This window comes from Myotis lucifugus, unplaced genomic scaffold (genome assembly GCF_000147115.1).
Source record: "Myotis lucifugus unplaced genomic scaffold, Myoluc2.0 scaffold_124, whole genome shotgun sequence".
Classification (NCBI taxonomy): domain Eukaryota; kingdom Metazoa; phylum Chordata; class Mammalia; order Chiroptera; family Vespertilionidae; genus Myotis; species Myotis lucifugus.
The window spans coordinates 2,332,626-2,353,791 of NW_005871172.1; the positions used below are offsets into that span (position 1 = coordinate 2,332,626).

General features: G+C 48.1%; 1 protein-coding gene and 1 long non-coding RNA gene across 9 annotated transcripts in view; one reads left to right on the forward strand and one right to left on the reverse strand.

Annotated features, from left to right (window-relative positions):
• Positions 1-2,196: 2,196 nt before the first annotated feature.
• On the reverse strand, positions 2,197-5,894 carry LOC106697985. Its single transcript, XR_001349258.2, has 2 exons — positions 4,682-5,894; positions 2,197-2,369 (listed from the first exon to the last, which is right to left on the reverse strand). It is a non-coding gene; the product is annotated as an uncharacterized LOC106697985 (long non-coding RNA).
• Positions 4,145-21,166, forward strand: part of PLEKHA7 (pleckstrin homology domain containing A7) — a 134,125-nt gene continuing 117,103 nt past the window's right edge. For 4 of the 8 annotated variants that reach the window (XM_023758125.1, XM_023758126.1, XM_006093829.3 and 1 more), the window contains exon 1: positions 4,146-4,465. In XM_023758125.1, coding sequence (XP_023613893.1) covers positions 4,383-4,465 — 83 coding nt within the window. In that variant the 5' untranslated portion in view covers positions 4,146-4,382. Of the gene's footprint in view, positions 4,466-21,166 lie in introns of all 8 variants that reach the window. The other 4 variants (XR_002830497.1, XM_023758124.1, XM_023758127.1 and 1 more) reach the window with 2 other exon arrangements.

The window sequence follows — 21,166 nt, forward strand, 5'->3', positions numbered from 1 at the left end:
GGTTAGGGCAGGAGGCAACCAATTGATGTGTCTTCTCATATTGATGTCTCCCTCTCCCCCTCCCTTTCCTCCTCCTCCCCTCCCTCTCCTACTCCCCCTCCCTCTCCTTTCCACTTTCTCTGAAAAGCAATGGAAAAAATATCCTTGATGAGGATTTAAAAAACAAAGAAAAAAATAAACTAAAAAGTTCTCTACATTGTAGGCTAGCATAGGCTAGCACAGTCCATTCTAATAATGATCTCAAAACTGGTTAAGTGGTGGTCTGGTGTGCATCATCCTGGTCTTCGTCATCCTGGTTCTACGTCATTCTGGTTCTATGGTTGAAAGTCAACAAATCTCCCAGAACTGGGGTGACTGAAGGTCGGAGTCTATATCTTCTGAAACTAGTTCCTAGGATTCTTATACAAACATGCTGTTTATCTGTAAGCTACATATTTGTCAGAGTCAGCATTTACAGAAACAATGTCAAAAGAATAGTGGGGTGGGTTACAGTTTCCCATTGTTATATTGGTGCTTTTGTATCCACCCCTTAAAAGAAAAGTAGAGCCTTTATTAATAAGGCTATTTTCCTCAGAGGGAAATGGAGGCACAGATTGTCCAACTAGTTACTGGCTGAGCCCAGTTTGATTTATGGCCTATTATTTTTCTGCTGGTCCTTGTGGTCCTTGCCAATGTGCTTGGTGGCACTACCAGGTCTTGAAAAGCAGGTTGAATAGTTTCTTCAACCTCCTTAGGACCAAGGGTATATGCCTTACATGTTCTCAGCTTATTAAGAATATTTGGTAGAGAGTTTCAGAGGTAGGGGACAGATCCATTAGCTGATGGTCATGGCTGCTTCATTTCAGACCCTTTAGTCTAAGCTGCTAAGCATTATTATAAGCACAGCCCAGGAGGTAAATGTAAAAATAATTTTCTTGCCAGTTTTCCTGCATGGTTTCCTAGCGACGATGTACAGCCTGTCCTTGGATGTTGGGGCACCAACTGGGACAGTATCAGAGCTTGCAGAAGGTAGTGATATGAAGGGCATGGTCAGAGTCACCCCTTTTAAAGTCAAGACAGTTTCTTTTTATTTTTTGGAGATTTTTTTAACCCACTTATTTTAAAATATATATTTAAATATATTTCTTTATTGATTTCAGAGAGAGAGAGGGAGAGATAGAAACATCAATGATAAGTCAGAATCATTGATTGGCTGCCTCCTGCACGCCCCCTACTGGGGATCGAGCCCACAACCCAGGCATGTACCCTCATTAGGAATCAGACCATGACCTCCTGGATCATAGGTTGACACTCAACCACTGAGCCACGCTGGCCAGGCTAACCCACTTATTTTTAGGTAGCATTTATTTTCTCATGACTAAGCTAATATATGTTTATTGTCAGACAACTTGAAAATCCCAAGGGAGGAAATAAAAATCCAATATTGTTAACATTTTGGTAAATATCCATCTGGTACTCTTTTTTTTTTTTTTCTTTTACTTTTTCATACAGTGATTAGGTTCTAAATTCAGAATGTCGGGGGGGGGGGATCTCATTAAGTCAAAATTATCCCAAACCACCATGGACAGTCATTTTTATGCACTGTAAAGTTTGGAAACCATTGAACTAGACTCAAGGAAAGAACAACAGAAAAATCTATATGAAATGAAAAGTCTTGGGGGAAAACCAATCCACCTGTAAGATTAATGGTGAGTAGATGGTAAAGAATTGAACTCTTTTTCTGCCTGCCTGTAAGGTTTATTTCATTCTGTTTTCATATTGAGCTTCTATAACTTTAATATGGGTTAATAGATTTATTTGTGAGGATGACATATCACAGTGGCATCATGTTTTGCTCTAGGGGGTAGGCTCTGAGTCAACCAATAAGAAAAAGGAACACTGCAACTCCATCATAGGTGCTTAAACCATCCCCGCAACATACACACTCATGCACACACAATTGGAATCACTTGTTTTGTAACCTTGGTTTTGTTTTATTCAATATAGTAAATATCCTATATATCATTTTTAAAGTTGCATATATTCCACTGTAACCAATCTCCTCATTTTAGGTAGAGAAACAGGTTATTTTCAATTACTTGCTGTTATAAAAATGGTGAAGTGAACATCCTTGTGGATAAATCTTTGTGTTCATCCATACTTATGTTTGAGGATAAATTCTTCCATGTGGAATCAGTGGTTCAAAGGAGATGAACATTTTTAAGGCTTTTAATTCATATTGCTAAATTGTCCCCAGGAACTGTGTATGCTTCCTTCAAATTGTCTGTTTCCCAGCAACACTGGACATTATCATTTAAAGGAATCTTCCACAGCATGTCTTTTTTTTAATGATGACCCAGGGTTTCTGTTCATTGTCTGGCCAATTTATCCTGTAAAGAATAAAAGAAAGGAGGCTAGAGATAAGTGCTGGTGGCCAGGGGTTCATGTGGGAGGGAGAGTGACCAATAACAGGAAAAGAATGAGCTTGGAAACCTTTTTTTAATTTATATTGTGTTTTTTTTTACTCTTGTCTCCAAGTTATCTTCATCAGACATCTAAAGACAGAATATTGCTTAATACTTAGAGGGCATATGTAGTTTTATTTTATTTTTTAAAATATATTTTTATTGATTTCAGAGAGAAGAGAAAGAGAGATAGATGCATCAATGATGAGAGAGAATCACTGATTGGCTGCCTCCTGCATGGTCCCTACTTGGGATGGAGCCCGCAACCTGGGCATGTGACCTCCTGGTTCACAGGTCAACACTCAACTGCTGAGCTATGCCAGCCGGCAAGGCATATGTAGTTTTAAAAGCTTGTTCAATATTATAGTTTTTGACTTGGAAAATGATTTGATGATGGCTTGCCATAGATGCTATAGGATAGGATTGACATTTGTATATTTATCCAATAGGGAGTATGGATTTTAAAAAACAAGTGGAAAAACACTGTTGTAACCCAACCCCTCGTTTTAGGTAGAGAAACTGAAACCAGAGAGGGGAAGGGATTTCTGTAGAGCCACACAGCAAACTGATGATGGACTTGGAGCGAGAAGTGAAGTCTCCCCACTCCCTGTTCAGAGCTCTTCCATGGAGGTCGGAGAGCATGGTTCAGGGGAAAGGAGGTAAAGGGTATAAAGGCCTCTTTGGCCAGACGTCCAGACTCTCTTCTAGGGCCGGGCAGCCTCCCCATGGCCCCTCCTGCACAAAGGCCCAGGTGTCTCAGCATGGCGGTTCCCTTCTGCTTGATCATCTCCATCTGTGAATGGAGTGAGCTTACACCTTAATAACAGGGTCTTTGTCTGAACTTTCCCTCCACCTGGATAACTTCTCTTCCCGCCCCAGCAGTTCAAATGTCACTTCCTCAGAGAAGCCTTTCCTGACTGCCAAGATAGTTTAGGGTCCCAGTGTGCATTCTTACAGCACTGCTTACCTCTAATACCCTGGTCATAATTATAATTACCTGGCTTTGTATTTACTATCTCCCTCTCCCTGACCAAACGCTCTATGAGTGTAGGAATGTTGTTTATTTTCTGTTCCTCCTGGCACATGCGGAGCCTTAATAAATGCTTGAATGTCTGATATTTTGGATGGATGCTAATGAGTGAGTTAGAAGTGTGTGGGGGCTGCTGGGTGGTGCTGTTTCTGATTGCCTGCAGAACCAGGAGAGTTGTCCCTTATTGCCAAGGGCATTGAGAGAAGAGAGAGGGAAAGGAGACCCCCGCTGACTGACGCTGCTTCTATAGAAACAAGCCAGAAGGTATGGTCTGCTTTCCTGGGTGCCCCATAGCAGTCTCCTGGGGGATGAGGTTAGCAACCACATCCAGCCAAGCATTCATTCCTGGCTGGGCAACATGAGCCCCTGCCTTTAGTAGGGGTGCTTAGCCTTCGCCTCCTTGAGTCATTCCGGGCAAGAGAATTCAAGGTCAGGGCTCTCCATGGCAGGGAGAGGACAGCAACCCGGGTCACCTGCAGCCTGGTCTGCATGGTCCATGGGCGCTTGCGGCACCGGCTGTAAGATCTGCTGGTGGCTGGCTGGGCGCCAGAGCAGCGCTGCTGGTAGGCTGCAGGTCCTGTCCCCTCCGCCCGTCATTCCTCCCCCTCCCCTTCCCCCTCCCCAGTCCCGCTTGCGCATCCTCTGCAAGAAGAGGCATGTTTCTCTCGGACGCGCTGTCCTGGAGCAGCGGCTGCACCTGAGGCGCGCTCTGGACTGCTGGGGGCCGCCGCCTGGCGCTGCGCCACGTGCTTTGATTCGTGCTGATGTCAAGTGGGTGTGGGCTCCTAGGCAAGGCCCAGGCGGGGACGGGGAGGGCGCGCGATGCGCCGCGGGCGAGCTGAGGCCCGAGCGCGCTCCGTCGCCCAGCGCTGCTGACCAGTGGCGGCCCCGGCTTGCAGAGCGGGCGCATGGAGTGGAGGAGCTGCCCGACCCGGGACGCGTGCCCCTCTGGTCTTGGGGGCAGGCAGGGGCCGCCGCGGGGGGCCTGCAGGTATGTCCGCGTGCGGTAACTTTCGGGTGGCTGTGGGCTGTTGGATCGGCGGGGCGCAGGGTGCACGGGCTGCATTTGGGGGTGCCTTTGTGCCTGTGCGCTGGTGTGTCGGGAGCCGGTTTGTCCCCGGCGGGCAGTCGGCTTGGGAGCCGCAACGCGCCACTGGAGTTTCAGCGAGTGTGTTCATTGAGCCGGCGCCCGGCTTTGGTTACTCACCGGGAAGGGCGCCGAGGGAGCTGCCTTGTTGCTTTGAGAATTGGCTCTCCAAGTACAGCCGGCGTTCATGGTAACAGGATTATCGCCCGGCAGACTGCGCGGCTTCCCGAAAGCGGCTGTGGTTGGGGGCACCGCTCGGTCAGGGGTGGGGGTGTGGGCAGAGGCGACCTGGCCATCGGGTCCACCCCGCGCGCCCGGGCGTCGGCCCCTCCTCTTCCCCTCCTTGCAGCCGGGGAGCCGGCTATGGGGGAGGTAAGGGGCCAGCTTCTCGCCGGTGACAGGTTTGGTTTCAGGCACACCTTCCCGGAGGAATGCGGAGGCTTTGTTCCCGGCGCCGGTCCTAGCCCCAGACCCGAGCCCAGAAGCCCAGAAGCCGGCGGGCGTGGGGCCGGGGCTTCCGTGCCATTACTCATCTTTTATAGCCACTCCGGCGAGCTCTCGGGTAGGCAAGTTAATTATTCATGTCTCTAGGCTGGAGAGAGGGAATCTGGAAATGAGATTGGTGGGTTGCAGGTTTCTCTCTCTCTCTCTCTCTCTCTCTCTCTCTCTCTCTCTCTCTCTCGACAATCAATATTTAAGCCCATGGTATTGCAGCCTGTTTCCTGAGAAGGATGTTGGCACCCCCCTCCTCCCCATGACCCGCACTCTGGTCAAGGAAGGGGTCCCCTTCCCCCATCTGTGGGACTGCCCTGTCTCCCTGAGGGCAGAAAGGGAGCGGGCCTTTCGGTTTTCATCTACTTTTAACCAGTTTCTACCTTTCCTCCTCTGCTTTTCGAAACCACCCTTCACTCCTCCCCTGCCTCGGGGCAGTTTTTTGATGAAGTTTCCAGGTTGGGTGTGTGAGGCCTGGGTCCTCAGCTAGCTCCAGGCTGTCTGAGAAGTGCTGCCTCCTCCGAGCCCCGGTGCCTGGAAACCTCCGCACCTGCGCAACAAGTGGCCTCGCTTGTGTTTTCAAGGCACCGGTTTGTGAGACTGCGGGCAGAGGCAGAAGAATCTGCCCGGTGGTCCCCTGGCCTGTCCCAGGGCCCGCCGTCTGAGCAGAGAGGAAGGAGGAGGTCAAGGTGGAGCGCAGCTCCTGCTCAGATGGTTTCAGTTTCCCTCCCCCCCTGCTGGGAGGGGGTGGATTCTAAGACTCCAAGTGTCACAGGTGCGCTCTTTGTGTGCTGGCCTATTTCCGGGCAGACTCCTGTTGAAAGGGAATGGAAGGGCCCCGCTTAAATGGAGGGCTGTGGGTGGGGCTTGGATTTGGGGGGGAGAGGGGTTGTGAGTTGGATGGAGGCTGGTGGGAGGTAGGCTTGAGATTTTGCCCCAGCTTGGGCCAGAGGACAGTTGTAAAACTCAGTCTCCCCAGCAGTGTCATGCCTTAGAGGCTGAGGAAACTGTTTTTGTCAGCTTAGGATAGAGTACTCAGCCTTTAAACTAAAGGGTTGATGGGTCTGTATAGTAAGTGTTATGAGAAGATGAGCACATCTTGAAAGTTGACACTCGTGGTAGGAGTTTGGAGAGGGGGAAGGACTATAGAGGGGGGAGGGCTGATGGGGGACCAAGGAGTGCGGAGGGAGATTTAAGCTCTCTGCCTGCTGTGCATTGTATCAGAGAGCTTCTCCCAGACAGGCTGCTGTCTACCCCACTCTGTCTCCTTCCTCAGTGACCAGACTTGCTGGAGTCACCTTCCTTGGCTAGGAGGCTGGGCTGTTCTGATGGCTCCTAGGGACACATAGTTCCCATCTGACCCCACCCAGCCTTCAGGGAGGAAACGAGGGAAGGAGAACTTGACTTCAGAGAGGCTGCCGATCCCAGTACCTGGATTAGTGGGACATCCGTGCCCTCCTGTCCTCCCACCTGGGTTTGTGGTCTGTGCACTTATTGGGACCCCTCCCCTAACACACATGCTTTTGCAGTGCCTCCTTCTCCAGCAGTGCCCCATCCCGTGGGTGATCTGCTGGCAGCCCTGGTGATCTGAGCTGAGGGTTTGGAGATGGCCCTGATTAGGAACAAGTTTTTTCTGTTATGGGAAATCTGCCCAAGGCTGCAATCTACTGAACATCTGCTTACCTTGCAGCCGGATGGTCATGACTGAATATTCTTTGACAATGGCCTGACCACTGCCTGGGGAACCTACTCACGGTGATTCTGTAAAGAGGAGGTGGGGAGTAGGGTGCCCGGAGCACTGTGAGGTGAGCAGGAGGACATGAAGTGTTATGGGGAAAGCTAGACAGTTATCAGAAAGGCTGTGGGGTTGTGGGCTAAGGAGGGGGTCAGGGTCACTATGGGTTGTAGGGTCAGAGAACTGAGCAGGGTTGGTTTAGAGATTTTTCCATGTGTCCTGTTCCTAACGTCTGTGCTGGACAGAGTCGGCTGTGGTGGCTGTGGTGAGTCCAGCGTCCGCTGAGGCCTCTGTGCTGGGGCCTGACTGCCCTCCCACCGGGGGAAAGGGGCCCCCTCTTTCTGTGTACCAGCTCTGGGGCTTGTCTTCTCCCCACTCTTCAAGGAGGCCCGGGGGTGTGTGTGTGTGTGTGTGTGACTGTTTCTGTGCTCCTCAGCAGCAGCTGTGGGCAGCAGGACAAAGGACCCAGGTGAAGAGAGGTGCTCTCAAGGTTTGCCCTGAATCACTATCAAGAGAAACAGAATAAAGACCCTGGTGGCCTTTGCAGTCTTGGTTTGCAAAAGCACAAAATTTCTCCCTCAGGTTTATCCTGTCTCTGTATTTCAGGCCTGTGTCCAGTGGGTGCGGGGAATGAAAAGGAGAGGTCGAGGCCAATGGCGAGTGGCACTTTCTCTGCAGATTTGGGTTCAAATTCAGTCTCTGCTGTTACTAACGTTGTGTCCCTGGGCCTCTCCGAGTCTGTTTCCCTGCCTGTTAAATAGGGATAAGGGCGCCTTTCTTCACCGGATCCCTCCCCCCTCTAATTGAGGATTATATGAGGTGTTTGTAAAGGGTTTAACACAGTGCCTGTTAATTGGCAGCTATTATTTTTTATTCCTTAAAGGTAACTGTTAGGTCGAAAGGGGGTCCAGGAGCTGATGCATGCCTCCGCCAGGCAGTTGGTGACGTAGATACTGGGCCCTTCCTAGAATCTGTAATAGGCCAGTGCACCAGGTAAATGGTGACGCAGATACCAGGTAAATGGTGACGCAGATACCCGTCCCACCCTGGAATTCCTAACAGGTCAGCTACCAGACAGATGACGACACCTGGAAACCGTGACGACCCCCGCGGCGGGAACTCCCACAGCTCATGCTCCCCCGCCCTCACTGAACAGCTGTATAAAAAAAGTGCCCCCCTCCCTGTTGGTGTGGATCCACGTGCCCTGTCTTTGGGGTTCGTGGGTCGCCCGGGGACGCAGAATAAAACCTCTCCTTCCTTCCTTTTCTGATCAACTCTCTTTATTTCCTACGCCGCCTCCTGAGCCACCTAACCTAACAGTAACTATCAGATCCTTGGAGCAGCAGCTGTGAGTTGCTTTATTATGTAAAAAATAAGACTATCACAAATGCCATTTTTGCCCACCTCAGAGGCCATACCGGGCTCCTAGGGTCAGGTGTGAGAACTGTCCTGGAAGAGTTTCTTCCGACCTTCACGTCAAACTTCTTTTGCAGCCTCAGGTATTCAGAGAGGCCCTGGAGACCCGTGCATCCCCGACCGCAGGCACCCAGCACAGTTGGACTGGAAATGGGACATGCTCAGACTCCTGCTAAAGCAGCCGTCCCTGGTCCAGCCGGGAGTACGGGATGTTGGTCCTAAGAGCCACCTCATACCTAGCACTTAGTAGCTGCACGACTCTGGGCAAGTCCTTTTATCTCCTTAAACCTGTGTCTTGTGAGAATAACAAAACCTCACACAGTTCTTAAGATCAAATGGGATAATATATGCAAAATTGTAAAGCAGCATGCAAATAATTATTGATAGCTCGCTGTGTGCCAGACTCTGTTCTGGGTGCTTTTGTGTATTAGCTCATTCTCACACAATGTAGGATGCAGTCAGTTCTTGCCCACATTTTATCGATGAGGAAGTTGCACTGTTAGGAATCGTAATTCTTACTGTTGGGTAGCTGACCTCCTGTGGATATCATACATCTGAAGAAAAACCTGCCTCCCAGAGTAGGAATAAATCAAAGTTTCTGCAAATAAGTTTGCACACTGCATTTCTTCCATTGACCTAACACCCCAGGCTAGTTCTGGATATAAGTTTGTAAAATGAGTAAAAGAGGTTCTTATTGGTCGGTTTATTCTTTTGGTGTCTTTTCCCCACCCTCCCACCCCCCACCCCCACCCCCTCTCTTCCTCTTTCTCTCTGGCCCTTCAATTGGGGCTTAAGAGACACAGCACCTTCCTGGCTGGAACTTTTAAGTGTCATTTGTGTAGGACTGCACCCCTCATACGCTCTCTCACCTAATGGTGCCTTTTAAGAAAGGTGGCTAGTTTGACCTTAGACAGGGATTGTTTGGTTGAGAGCCGACCATGAGGATTGGCATTTTCAAGGACCCATCTTTCTTTTTGATGGTTCTGTTAGCTGTTTTGCCTCCTTCCCTCTGCTCCCAACAGTCTGCCAGTGAGCACTCAGGTCTGAAGTTTTACATGTGTTAGGAGAAAAAAATGAAAGGAAGAAAGAAGCAAACACCCTGTGAGTAAAGGGCTTCACCAACACGGGTGGGGTCATTCACGGAGGGTTACCAGCCCAGCCTCAAATGCATTCTCATTACTTGTGCAGCAGGTTTATAGGATAAGAAAAAGGCTGCAGCTTGTGGGTTATTCGTTCTTTTTATGACAACAATAATCTTTATGAAGGTGTGGAACAAAGGAATAAAGGTAAGGTTTTTCACAGCACCGACCGGGCACCCTGGCTCCCACGGCAGCCTGGTGATGCCCTCAGAGTGAGTATTGGTCCTGTCATTTTACTAGAAAGAGGAGTGACTTGCCGAAGGCCAGGTAGCCACATATTAACGGTGGAGTCTGAACCCCAGATCTCTGACTTTCTGACTCTGAGACAAGCAGTCTAATTTATCCTCGTAATAACTTAAATAATTTTCCCTAGCATGTACACATTGTGGAAAATTTGGAATATTACTGAGGAAGATCAAAGGAGGGAATCATGGCCCAAGTACCACAGACAAACACTGTTTATATTTTGTTGGATTTCTAAGGACTGTTTTTAGGAAGGAAGAGGGAGCATTTGCTTTTGTCAGGGAAGATTTGTGTGTTCTTTATACATCTCTGGTCATATCCAGTTTCCTGTCTTGGAGCAGTCACTCTTTTTAAAAAAATACATTTTTTTAAATTATATATTTTTTGAAATATATTTTATTGATTTTTTACAGAGAGGAAGGGAGAGAGATAGAGAGTTAGAAACATCGATGAGAGAGAAACATCGATCAGTTGCCTCCTGCACATCCCCTACTGGGGATTTGCCTGCAACCCAGGTACATGCCCTTGACTGGAATCGAACCTGGGACCTTTCAGTCCACAGGCCGACGCTCTATCCACTGAGCCAAACCGGTTTCGGCAAAAAATACATTTTTTTAAATTGATTTCAGAGAGAGGAGTGGAGAGGGAGAGAGATAGCAACATCAATGATGAGAGAGAATCATTGATCAGCTGCCTCCTGCATGTGGGGATTGAGCTCACAACCCAGGCATGTGTCCTGACCGGGAATCGAACTGTGACCTCCTGGTTCATAGGTTGACGCTCAACCACTGAGGCACGCTGACCGGGCAGAGCAGTCACTCTTTGCTTTAGTTGAGGCAGGATTGTAAAGCAAATGGCTATCTTGTCCAGCGCTGTTCCAGGTGCTTTAGACAAATTACTCACGCTTAATCCCCAAACAACCTTGTGAAATGAAGACGTTAAATGGCTGCCTCAGGTGATAAAATTAACAGCCACCCAAGATAAGATGAAAATCCAGGTTGATCCATTACAAAACCAAGTGCTCTCTCTTAGGAAAAACTGCTGATATAATTGATGCCAGGAGAGAGAAGCACAAAGTCAGTCTTTCAAGATGAGGAAAGGCATGTAGCATCTACCTCTTTGCCGTTCTCTTTTTGCTCTGTTGCTGTTGTTTTTTTAATTGAATTTATTGGGGTGACTTGGTTCACAAAAAATACAGGTTTCAAGTGTATAACTCAATGTGCAGATGCATTGCGCATTGCATCACCTGCACATTGCATTGCGCACGCCCATCACTCCAAACCTGGTTTTAAGATGAATGATGCTAATTATTTTTATTGGTATTCATTACCTTTTGACAAAGTTCCTTGCTCAGATTCATTTGCTTGTTTGGACAACTTGATAATCTCAGAATCTCGGAACTGGGAGGAAATGGAAAGTTCGTCTAGACCACTGGTCGCCAATCGGTGGTCCGTAAGGTCCAAAAAGTTGGCGACTGCTGGTCTAGACCGTCCTCTTTATTTTCTTATTTGGGGGAAACTGAGTCTCAGAGAAGGGAAGTGACCTGGGCATTCATGATTTTAGTTAAGCTGGGACCAGAACTCAGGTTCTACAATGTATAATTTTTTCATGTGTGTTTGGAGAGAAATACAGCTAGAACATCGCACTCATCATTTGCAGCAGTTATTATTGCTTAGGATGTGGCAAAAGTATGCACGGTCTATTTAAAGGAAAAAGTGGAAGTACAGGTTGGACAGGGACACGGCAGAAACCATGGAGGCGGTGTGTGGGCGACGTGGGGATAACATTAGGGAAACGGTGCATATAAACCAATTTGCACTCTCTGAGAGGATTTACTTGTCCTGCCAGCTTTATTCTTTCAGGGACATGAAGAAGGGGGCCATCCCCTATGGAGACATTCTACCTGCTAGACATTTTACCTGTGGGTCGGTATTAATGAGCTCATAGTGTGTTTATTGAGAAATCTCAGAGAGGTGGGTCACACAGGATAGATTGGAGAGTCAGAGTTCAGATCCCAGCTTGGGCTCTTTCCATCGCTCCTCCTAGCCACCTGCCGCATTTCACAAGGGAGGCGAGCCCTGGACCCAATCTGCCCTGTCTTAGCTTCTGATACCTTCTTGTTCAGGTACCAGGTTCAAGTGGAAATGAATGTGGTTAGGTTGCTAGGTTGCCTCTATAGCCTGTTAATTTAAAGCTTCATTTTGACAGAATTTCAAAGAATGTGCTGTATTTATAATATGTGCTACTTATCAAATCTGACTCATGCTGGTAAGCATAGAACCCTTATCTTGCTGCTTTTTGGCTTCTGTTCACATAGTGATTATGCCATGTGGATTGTGAGCTCCAGGAAGACATACACTGTGCTTGTCAAGTCTTCTAAAGGGCATTTTCTGGATGATTTTCAGGATTGACCCATCTATGTTCAGAGAATCAACTAGTAGGTGTTTACCTAGATTGGGAGCATGAAGCTATAGGTAGGTGTGCGCTGTTCCAAATTAGCTGAAGAAACCCAGTTGCAGGTTATGGAGAGAGCGCCCCCTTTGGGAGATTCTGGCTAGAACAGGTGGTCTAGGCCAGTGATGGTGAACCTATGACACGTGTGTCAGAGGTGACACGTGAACTCATTTTTTGGTTGATTTTTCTTTGTTAAATGGCGTTTAAATATATAAAATAAATATCAAAAATATAAGTCTTTGTTTACTATGGTTGCAAATATCAAAAAGTTTCTATATGTGACACGGCACCAGAGTTAAGTTAGGGTTTTTCAAAATGCTGACACGCCGAGCTCAAAAGGTTCGCCATCCCTTCCCCAAAAGATGTCCATGATCTAATCCCCAGAATATGTTACCTTATGTGGTAAAAGGGACTTTGCAGTGAAGGATCTTGGGATGGAGAGATGGTTATGGGTTATCTGGGTGAGCCCGTATAATCAGAAAGATCCTTATCGGAGGATCAGAGTGAAGAGAAGGAAACATGATGGTAGTAGCAGAGGTTGGAGTGATGTGGCGCCATGAGCCAAGGAATGTATGTGGGCAGCCTCCAGAAGGAATGCAGCCCTGCCGCCACTTTGATTTTATCCCAGCAAAACTGATCTTGGACTTCTAACCTCCAGAACTGTCACATGACAAATGTATGTTATTTTAAGCCACCAAATTTGTGGTAATTTGTTACAATAGCAGTAGGAAGCCTACAGGTGGGTAGTAGGGACCAAACAGTGAATATGGCACAGCCCTGTCTTCAGTGGCTCTCGGGCTGGTGGGGGAGAGAGGAAAGTATAGAGCCAATTTTGATAATAGTGGTGAGCACCCTGATAGAGCTAAAAGTCCAGGAGTCTGTGGGGCCTAATCTAGCCTGGGAGGTAAGGGAAGATTTCCTAGCCGAGCTGACCACAGAGGTGTCACTGAAAGAGAGGAGTTAAGGGATGAAATAGGGCAGGGAACAGCCTCTTTGGTAGAGAGAAGAGCATATTCAAAGTCAAGTCCATAAGATTTGAAAACTAGGTGGAGTCTACTGACCAGGCCTTGCAAGGCAGAGAGCTGGTTCCAACTAAGTTGGTGCCGGCCCTTGTGGCCCTGTTTTCAGGCTAAAGCCTTTTGGGCCTTGCATAGTGGGGAGATAAGATGGACGAGTCTTGCAGCTACGCCTTCGGGGATGTGTGATAACAGAGCCAACAACATCCCAGGCACCTGCTAACGTTTTTACACATATGATCCCACTTAATCCTCACCACAGCTGTGCCAGCTGGGCACTGTTATTTGCTTCATGTTGTGATTGAGGAAAATGAGACTTGAGTGAAGTAATGGGCCCAAAGCCACACAGCTGGTACGTAGTGGGGATGAGATCTGAGTCCAGACCTTCAGACTTCAGAGCCCAAGTTCTTAGTATTCGTCTCTGTGGTGGAAAGATCGCTGGGCCAGTAATCAGTGACCTGAGTTCTGGTCCTAGCTCTGCTGCTTGTTAGACCCGGAACAGGTCAACCCACTCTCCAACCTCAGTTTCCCTTCTGTGAAAGGGGTTGAGAGGCCTGCTGCTTCAGAGATGTTGTGAACATAGAGGAGATCCTAAAGCTGGTTTTGCTGTGAACTAGAGGACCCCAGAGTTTCAGACACCCCCAGAGAGGGCTTAGTCTCCATGCTTGGTCCTCCTTTAAAGGTCAGGGAGCAGTTGGGGAGTTGGGTGTCCACAGGGGGCTCGTGTGTTTGCATCCATGGGTGGTGGTGGAGATAGCAAGTGGGCAAGACATAGTGAGTGGCCTGTCCTAGGCACCGAGAGGAGGGGTGTAAGTGTGGAAGGAAGAAGTGTGGTCTGAGTCGTGCTCCCTGCAAGAACGCTAATGCTAGAGGTGACTGCAGAGGGAAGCTTTCCTGACTTGAAGTCAGGGGAGCAGCATGTAGGCCCAGCCCTGCCACTTACTGTCTGTGATTTGAGGCAAGTTGGTGTGAGTTCTGGAGCCTCAGTCTCTTCATGTGTAAAATCGGGTTAATGACTCTTGCCTTGCAAAGTATGTGAAAGCGTCTTGCCCAGTTCCTGGGACATAGGGGACATTCAGTAAATAGTGACCATCTCTAAATTCTGGTAGTTCAAGATTTCTCAGGGTTAATCCACTAAATCAGTGGTCGGCAAACTCATTAGTCAACAGAGCCAAATATCAACAGTACAACGAATGAAATTTCTTTTGAGAGCCAAATTTTTTAAACTTAAACTATATAGGTAGGTACATTGTTATTAACTTAATTAGGGTATTCCTAAGGCTTAAGAAGAGCCACACTCAAGGGGCCAAAGAGCCGCATGTGGCTTGCGAGCCGCAGTTTGCCGACCACTGCACTAAACCCCAGTTCTTTGCAGGATTCCATCTCTTTCTTTGGCCTTTCAGACTTACTGAGGCACATTGTCCTTGGATGTGAAGGGAAGGTCTGGCTGCAGAATGAGAGCCTCATGCATCTTTGACGGGGAAGACCCTGTGCTTCCCAGCGGGAAATAGTGACCAGTGGTTTTCAGGTGGCTGCAGTGGGTTCGCTGAGCCATTTTGGAAGCAAGAATATGTTTGTCTTGCCAAGTACAAGATTGAGTGTCACCGTTTTGCTTTCTGGGAATAATGGCCGTGCAGATAAAGTAGATTTATGGCGCTGAGGTACGTCAGAGAACAGACTGCTTTTTTTTTTCTTCTTTTAATGTCTACATTTTCTGGTTATTAAGGTAATATGCTTATCTTAGGATATTTGGAAAATCAGTAAAAGAAAAACATTTACTTCCCCACCCAGAGATGATCACTGCTAATATTTTGGTATAGTTCTCTTCATTCTTTTTTGAAATGTGCATGTACTGTTTTTAAAATACACAGTCTAATATGCTTTATTCACTTAACATGATGTCACGTGCATTTCCCAGATCATCACATATTCCTTAAAAACATATTCATTTGCTACATGGGCCAAACTGTTCTTAATCCCCATTCATTAGTTGGGCATTTAGATTGCTTCCACTAAAATACACAAACACATATTTCCACCTACAGTGCATACAAATATTTGACTTTTTCTTTTTTGTTTTTTACCACTTTCTGAGATTCCTAGAACTGAAATTCCTTGGTCAAAGGATAAGTCCATTTAAAATTGCGTATTAGTGGGATTATCAGACTGTCTCACTTACCTTATATTAAAAAGCAAAAAAGTTATGACACAATTAGGGGCTGTGGCCACCTGGGTGAGGGCCCTGCTTCTGACCATTGTGTACAGAGGCTGCTCACTCACGTCCTGGCGGACAGTACAATCGGCCCCTTGTGGCTCTCCAGTGAAATTTAAGTAATGGGTCAGCCTTTCCAGTGCTTCCCTCTGTCAGGAAGTTCGTCTTTGAATCTAACCTAAATCTCATCTTCTGCATTTTAAATCCTCACCCGCTGCTGGTTCCCCGCAGTGGAGTGGAGTGGAGTGGAGCCGAGCTGCACGGTCTGCAGGCGGCCCCCTTGCCTCTCCCCACTGCCTGGGCACACGGCTCCGCCACCAGCCTTATGTTACCTTGGAGGAAACTTGAGGGTCTCTGGCTGCTGCTTTCTCGACTGGGAGGGCGGCCCCTGCATCGAGTTGCTGCTGATAACACCAGGTAGGGTTTCTGAACCCGAGAGTGCCCACGCCATGGAGGCCAGCATCCCGGCCTCTCCCGTGGCCTCTGCAGAACTCGTGAGGGCAATTAGCATTCAGAAGGGTGCTCTGCTATTGACACTGCGGGTCTGTCAGATTCATTCTCGGGGGCGGGCGGGGGGGGGGGGCGAGGAATGTGGCTGGAGCAGGGATTAATTGTGTTTCAGTCCAAGTGCAATCAATGGCCAAGTGGTAATGTGCGGCAAAGGAGGACGGCCAGGCAGGGAGGGGTGTTGGGGTGCATTCTGGTGAGGGGAGACCGGCTGTCAGTGTGGGAGGAGTCCCACCGTGGGATCAAGCAGCCGCTGCCCAAATAGCCTTGGCCACCTTTCTCAGCCAGCATCCTGTGTCGGGAGCTGACAGCTTTATTACGGGGCAGCAGCATATTAATTTGGAAGGGAAATGAAGATAGCTGTAACTTTGCGGGCAGCAGGAGGCCCTACTTAGGCATTTTAGAGCTGACTGGCAATAGGCCAGCAGGGTGGAGCCAGGCGCACAGGAAACAGACTGGGAATTGAGTCCTGCGGCACCTGTGGGAGTATCTAACCATGGCTGGAGCCCAAAGCGTCTCTGGGGCCCAGCCCAGGCTGGCTGACCTCCTCCAGCTCCTGCTCTCCCTCCACACCTGCATCAGGGGTACGGCCTTGATAGGAGCCTCTGGATGCCCTGGCTGCTACCTCCTCAGAGGGTCTTGTTTTATTACCGCGGTTCCCTGCTTCAGTGCCTGATACAGTGCTACTGTTTGCTTGAAATGAAACAATACTTTATGAGGCAAAACCCAGCTAGTTCTCTGCTCTTTAGCCCCCATTTAAATTTCACATATCAGATGCGTTTTCTTCCTTTTGAGGAGGAAAAACTTCCCTTTATTGTTACCCCAAATGCATTTTGGGGCTGGATGTCACCAGGACTTTAGCTGTTAGTTGGAGCCTACATCCCCGCTGCAAGGCCTGAGCCGAGTGAATGCCAGCCCTGGCTGCATATTATAGTTCCTTGGGAAACATTAAAAAAATGTTTGATGCCCGGGACCCAGTGCCAGAGTCTGACTTATTTGGTCTGGGATGGGGCTCTGGCATCATCATGTTCAAAACATTCCACAGGTGATTCTAAAGGTCAGCGATTTTTCCCTAATGAGGAGTAAGATGTGCCTGCCATGTTCTGTCAGCAGTTTCCTTTCATGGGGCGATGTGCGTAGAAGCCGGTGATGACCTTTGGGGAAATTTGCTCCACATCCTTTATGGAAACAGAAAGGGTAAAGTGAGCCGAAACTGGTTTGGCTCAGTGGATAGAGCGTCGGCCTGCGGACTGAAGGGTCCCAGGTTCGATTCCAGTCAAGGGCATGTACCTGGGTTGCAGGCACAATCCCCAGTGGGGGATGTGCAGGAGGCAGCTGATTGATGTTTCTCTCTCATCAATGTTTCTAACTCTCTATCTCTCTCCCTTCCTCTCTGCAAAAAATCAATAAAAATATATTTAAAAAAAAAAGGGTAAAGTGACAAATGAGAGGATCGTGTCAGGCTCGGTGGGAACCCCCTGTGGATGTACCTAGTACTGTTACCAGGGCGTGCTCTGGCTGTGTCACTCTGCCTGGTGGTTAAGCAGGGGACCTGTGAGGATGCCTTGGGGAAGGTGAAAGATAAAGAGGAACAAGTGGGATGTGAATTTGTTTATATTTGATATTTGGTCATTAGCCAGGGCATGGATTCACTTTTTTCTCACACTTGGAGCATGGGGCGCAGGATAGAGGAGTGGGGAACGGGGCTGTTAGTGAACGGCAGAAGGTGGCTCTCAGTTTGGGTGTAGAGGACAGACAGCTCAATGTGACAGCTGCCTGCAGTGAATGTCCAACCCTTCGTGGCTCTCGGTTACCTTTTGTGGGCTGGGGGTCCCCAAGACCCCACTTCTGCTCGTTTTCCCTTGAATGTTGTAGACACCTCTTCCCAGAGGAGTTATTTAGGGGACCAAATTATTGCTACGAGTGAAAGAGTCCCTTCACTGAGTGCGTTTGGGTTGCCTGTGGGTTCCTTTAAGTGATTTGTGAATAGTTACGCTCCCTGTTGGCTAATGCATTTGCCTTGATGTCCTAAGTCACCTTCTTTGGGGTGTTCATCGTTGGGATTTTATTCCATGAGCATCCTCTCAGATGGAGGGGTTGCTGTTTTGGGTTCAGCTATTCCTTGGCTTCTGTCTCCCAGTTGGGCCACCTCCCTGGTTGTCTTGGCCTTGGAGAATCGGTGCTCCCTTGAGAGACAGCCCCCAATAATTTAACCCCTGGGCTGCTGATAGCACCATTTTTCAAACTCACAAATCCTGCTTAGAAAAAGCCACACACATTTTTATTTGTTTATTTGGTAAAGTGTTCTCATGCTATTCAAACTGAAATTTGCCAACCATCTGTAACAGATTCCCCTGGGGTGCTTGTTAAAAATTCATCTCTGAGAATAGAACCTAGGAATTTGCATTTTAGCCAGAATCCCAGGCCACTATCAGGTACAGGAAAGCTTGAGAATCAGCACTTTGTAAAACTCTTGTTTTACAGGGGAAATTTGACAGAGAGTGGTTAAGTGACCTGCCCAGGATCACACAGTGAATTTTAGGAGCTGAGTCTGAAAGAACCCGAATCCACATCCAGATGTTAATACACCTTATATTTGTAGCGAGCTTTGTTTTTTGAAAGCATAGCCCATCTTTCTGCTCCTCTAGTTTGCTAAGATGGAGAGTGTCATCTATCATCTATTTTTTATTTTTAACGGATTAGTCTTTGTTGGGGTGGAGACTGTCCTGTGCATTGTAGGGTGTTTAGCAGCATCTCTTGCTTCTATCCCCCCGATGCCAGTAGCATTCCCCAGTTGGGACAATAAAAAATGTCTTCATGGCCCTAGCTCAGTGGTTGGCAAACTGCAGCTCGCGAGGCACATGCGGCTCTTTGGTCCCTTGAGTGTGGCTCTTCCACAAAATACCGACTTCTGTGCATGGGCCACGAAGTTTCAATCGCACTGTACACGTGCGCCCGCACGTGGTATTTTGTGGAAGAGCCACACTCAAGGGGCCAAAGAGCTGCATGTGGCTCGAGAGCCGCAGTTTGCCGACCACTGCCCTAGCTGGTTTGGCTCGGTGGATAGAGCGTCAGCCTGCGGACTGAAGGGTCCCAGGTTCGATTCCAGTCAAGGGCATGTACCTTGGTTGCAGGCACATCCCCAGTAGGGGGTGTGCAGGAGGCAGCTGATTGATGTTTCTCTCTCATTGATGTTTCTATCTCTCTCCCTTCCTCTCTGTAAAAAATCAATAAAATATATTTTTTTAAAAATATATTGCCAGATGTCCCCTGGGCGCCAAAGTCACCCTGGTTGAGAACCACTGCCTCAGCAGCAGAAGCTGTTGTCAGGGATGTTTCCCTAATGGCATCCTATGGCATTTGTTTTCATGTTTGGGGACTTCACTTTTACATTTTGCATAGCTGGCTTCTTCCCAACTTGGCTACTGTGCTGGGTTACACACATCAATAAAGTCACGCTGAACACAAGCTCTCTCCTCCGCTGTTTTCGCCTGCAGAGGAAAGGCGTAAATAAGCTTGGAAAGGCTGCGTTTGGACTCCAGTCATCGTTTTCCTGCCAGCCCTGCACTTCTTAGCTGTGGGGTCTTGGGCAGGTCTCTCAGCCATCGTTAGCTCCTTTCCTCATCTGATTATGAGAGAAAGAGGTGTTTGTTGTGAATGAGAATTAAGTGACACCTTGAATGTGGAAGTGTTTATAAGACATTACTCATCTATTAAGTGGTGATGTTAAGATTCAGGTCTAATTACCGCTCTTGAGGTTTTTCCCAAATTCAAAAGTGCAGAACTCAGCACAGCAATTCTAGACTTGCATTTGGCCAAGTATATTACCCTTGTCATCTTTCTGCCCATAAAGTTAATCTTCCCCTCTCTCAAGTTAATCTTCCCCTCTCTCCCTGTAAAGTTAATCTTTTTCTTCTGGGTGGCCATCGGCAAGATTGGTCATTAGTTATTACCTGTGACTGGGGACAGCCAGTTTCTTTTTATGGTGAGATTTCCAAAGGACTGTCAGATATTTTATGAAAATCAAAACCAGTGCCACCTTCCCTGGCCTCCTTGCCAGCACTCAGAGAGATGCATGGTAATTGACACGTGGGCCTGAATGTGGGCGCTGAAGCCAGTATTTGTCTGCAAGGAGACGCGTGCAGATGAACTTGGAGATTAAAGGTCTCTGAGCTTCTGGCACAGCAAAGCTCAGCTAATCCAGCACTGTATTTTGCAGACAAGGAAACTGAGCCCAGAGAGGGAACATGTCTGAGGTGTCACAGTGACAGGGTGAGGTTACTGTCCAAGCTTTCCAGGTGCGGAGGCTCTCGCTGCGATGTTCACACCTGTCCACGCTGATGGTGCAGGGGGTGGTGTGGGGAGCAGACCCTGCTCCGTATCCGGGTGCTATGGCTGCCTCCTGGTTTACCTCAGATGTTGCCTTGAGGGTCTTGTGAAGTCATCTCTTTCTGCTCAATAATTTATGGATGAAAACTCACCAGAATTCAAAGCACATTACATGCTATTCACTGATTTTTATAGCAGGACATTTTGAGGGGAAAAGGCACTGAGCATAAAAGGGGCTTGAGTTTCTGTATGAACATATTGAAGAGGAAGAGGACTGAGAAACGGAAGCTCCTTTCGTTTCGTCTGTAACCTCTAACACAGTCCCTTGGCTACATATTTTCTCCCACTAATATAGCATCGTCCCCACCAATATGAATCGTCAGTATTGTTAGTACTCGCTGCTGTTTATTGAGTGTTTACTGTGTGCCAATGCATGTGAAGTGTTTACCTCAATACACATCTCAGTTGATCCACTCAAAAACTCTACACAGAGGGTCCTGTAAGGTCTCTGTTTTGAAAAATGAAGAAACAGGTTAAGTAAGTTCCTCAAGGTCACAGAGTAGGAGGGGGAGCTGAGCTTCAAACCCCTCCAATGTATGAAGCTTACGTAGGTTTGTTCACTGTGAACCCCACCAGCCAGCTCCTCCTCTCCAGCCTAAGTCGGTGCTCCAAGGACCTGGTGTTGGTCAGGTGGCCAGTTTGAACTTCTAGGGCTGTCTCAACTGGGCAGCACCCGGCTGGCGAGGCCACCACCTGCCCCTGGGCATTTCCTCTCAGGCTGTGCCAAGAGCCTGAATGAGAAGAGCTGTCCCTGACTCAGGCATGTGGAGGTCCCCTGTCAAGGGACGCATGGCCTTGAGAGTCTAAGGCCTGGATGTTGCGTGGGTCCCTTAGCCTTCTGGAGCCTCATTATCCTCGGCTGTAAAGTGGAGGAGATTCCCGTCTCACATTTTTTCCCCCTGCTAGTATTAAATGAAACGCTCCATATTGAGTGTTTGCAAACTCTGAGGTGAGGTGGGATTGTGGAACAAATGATCACCCAGTGCCCAATCCATCACCATC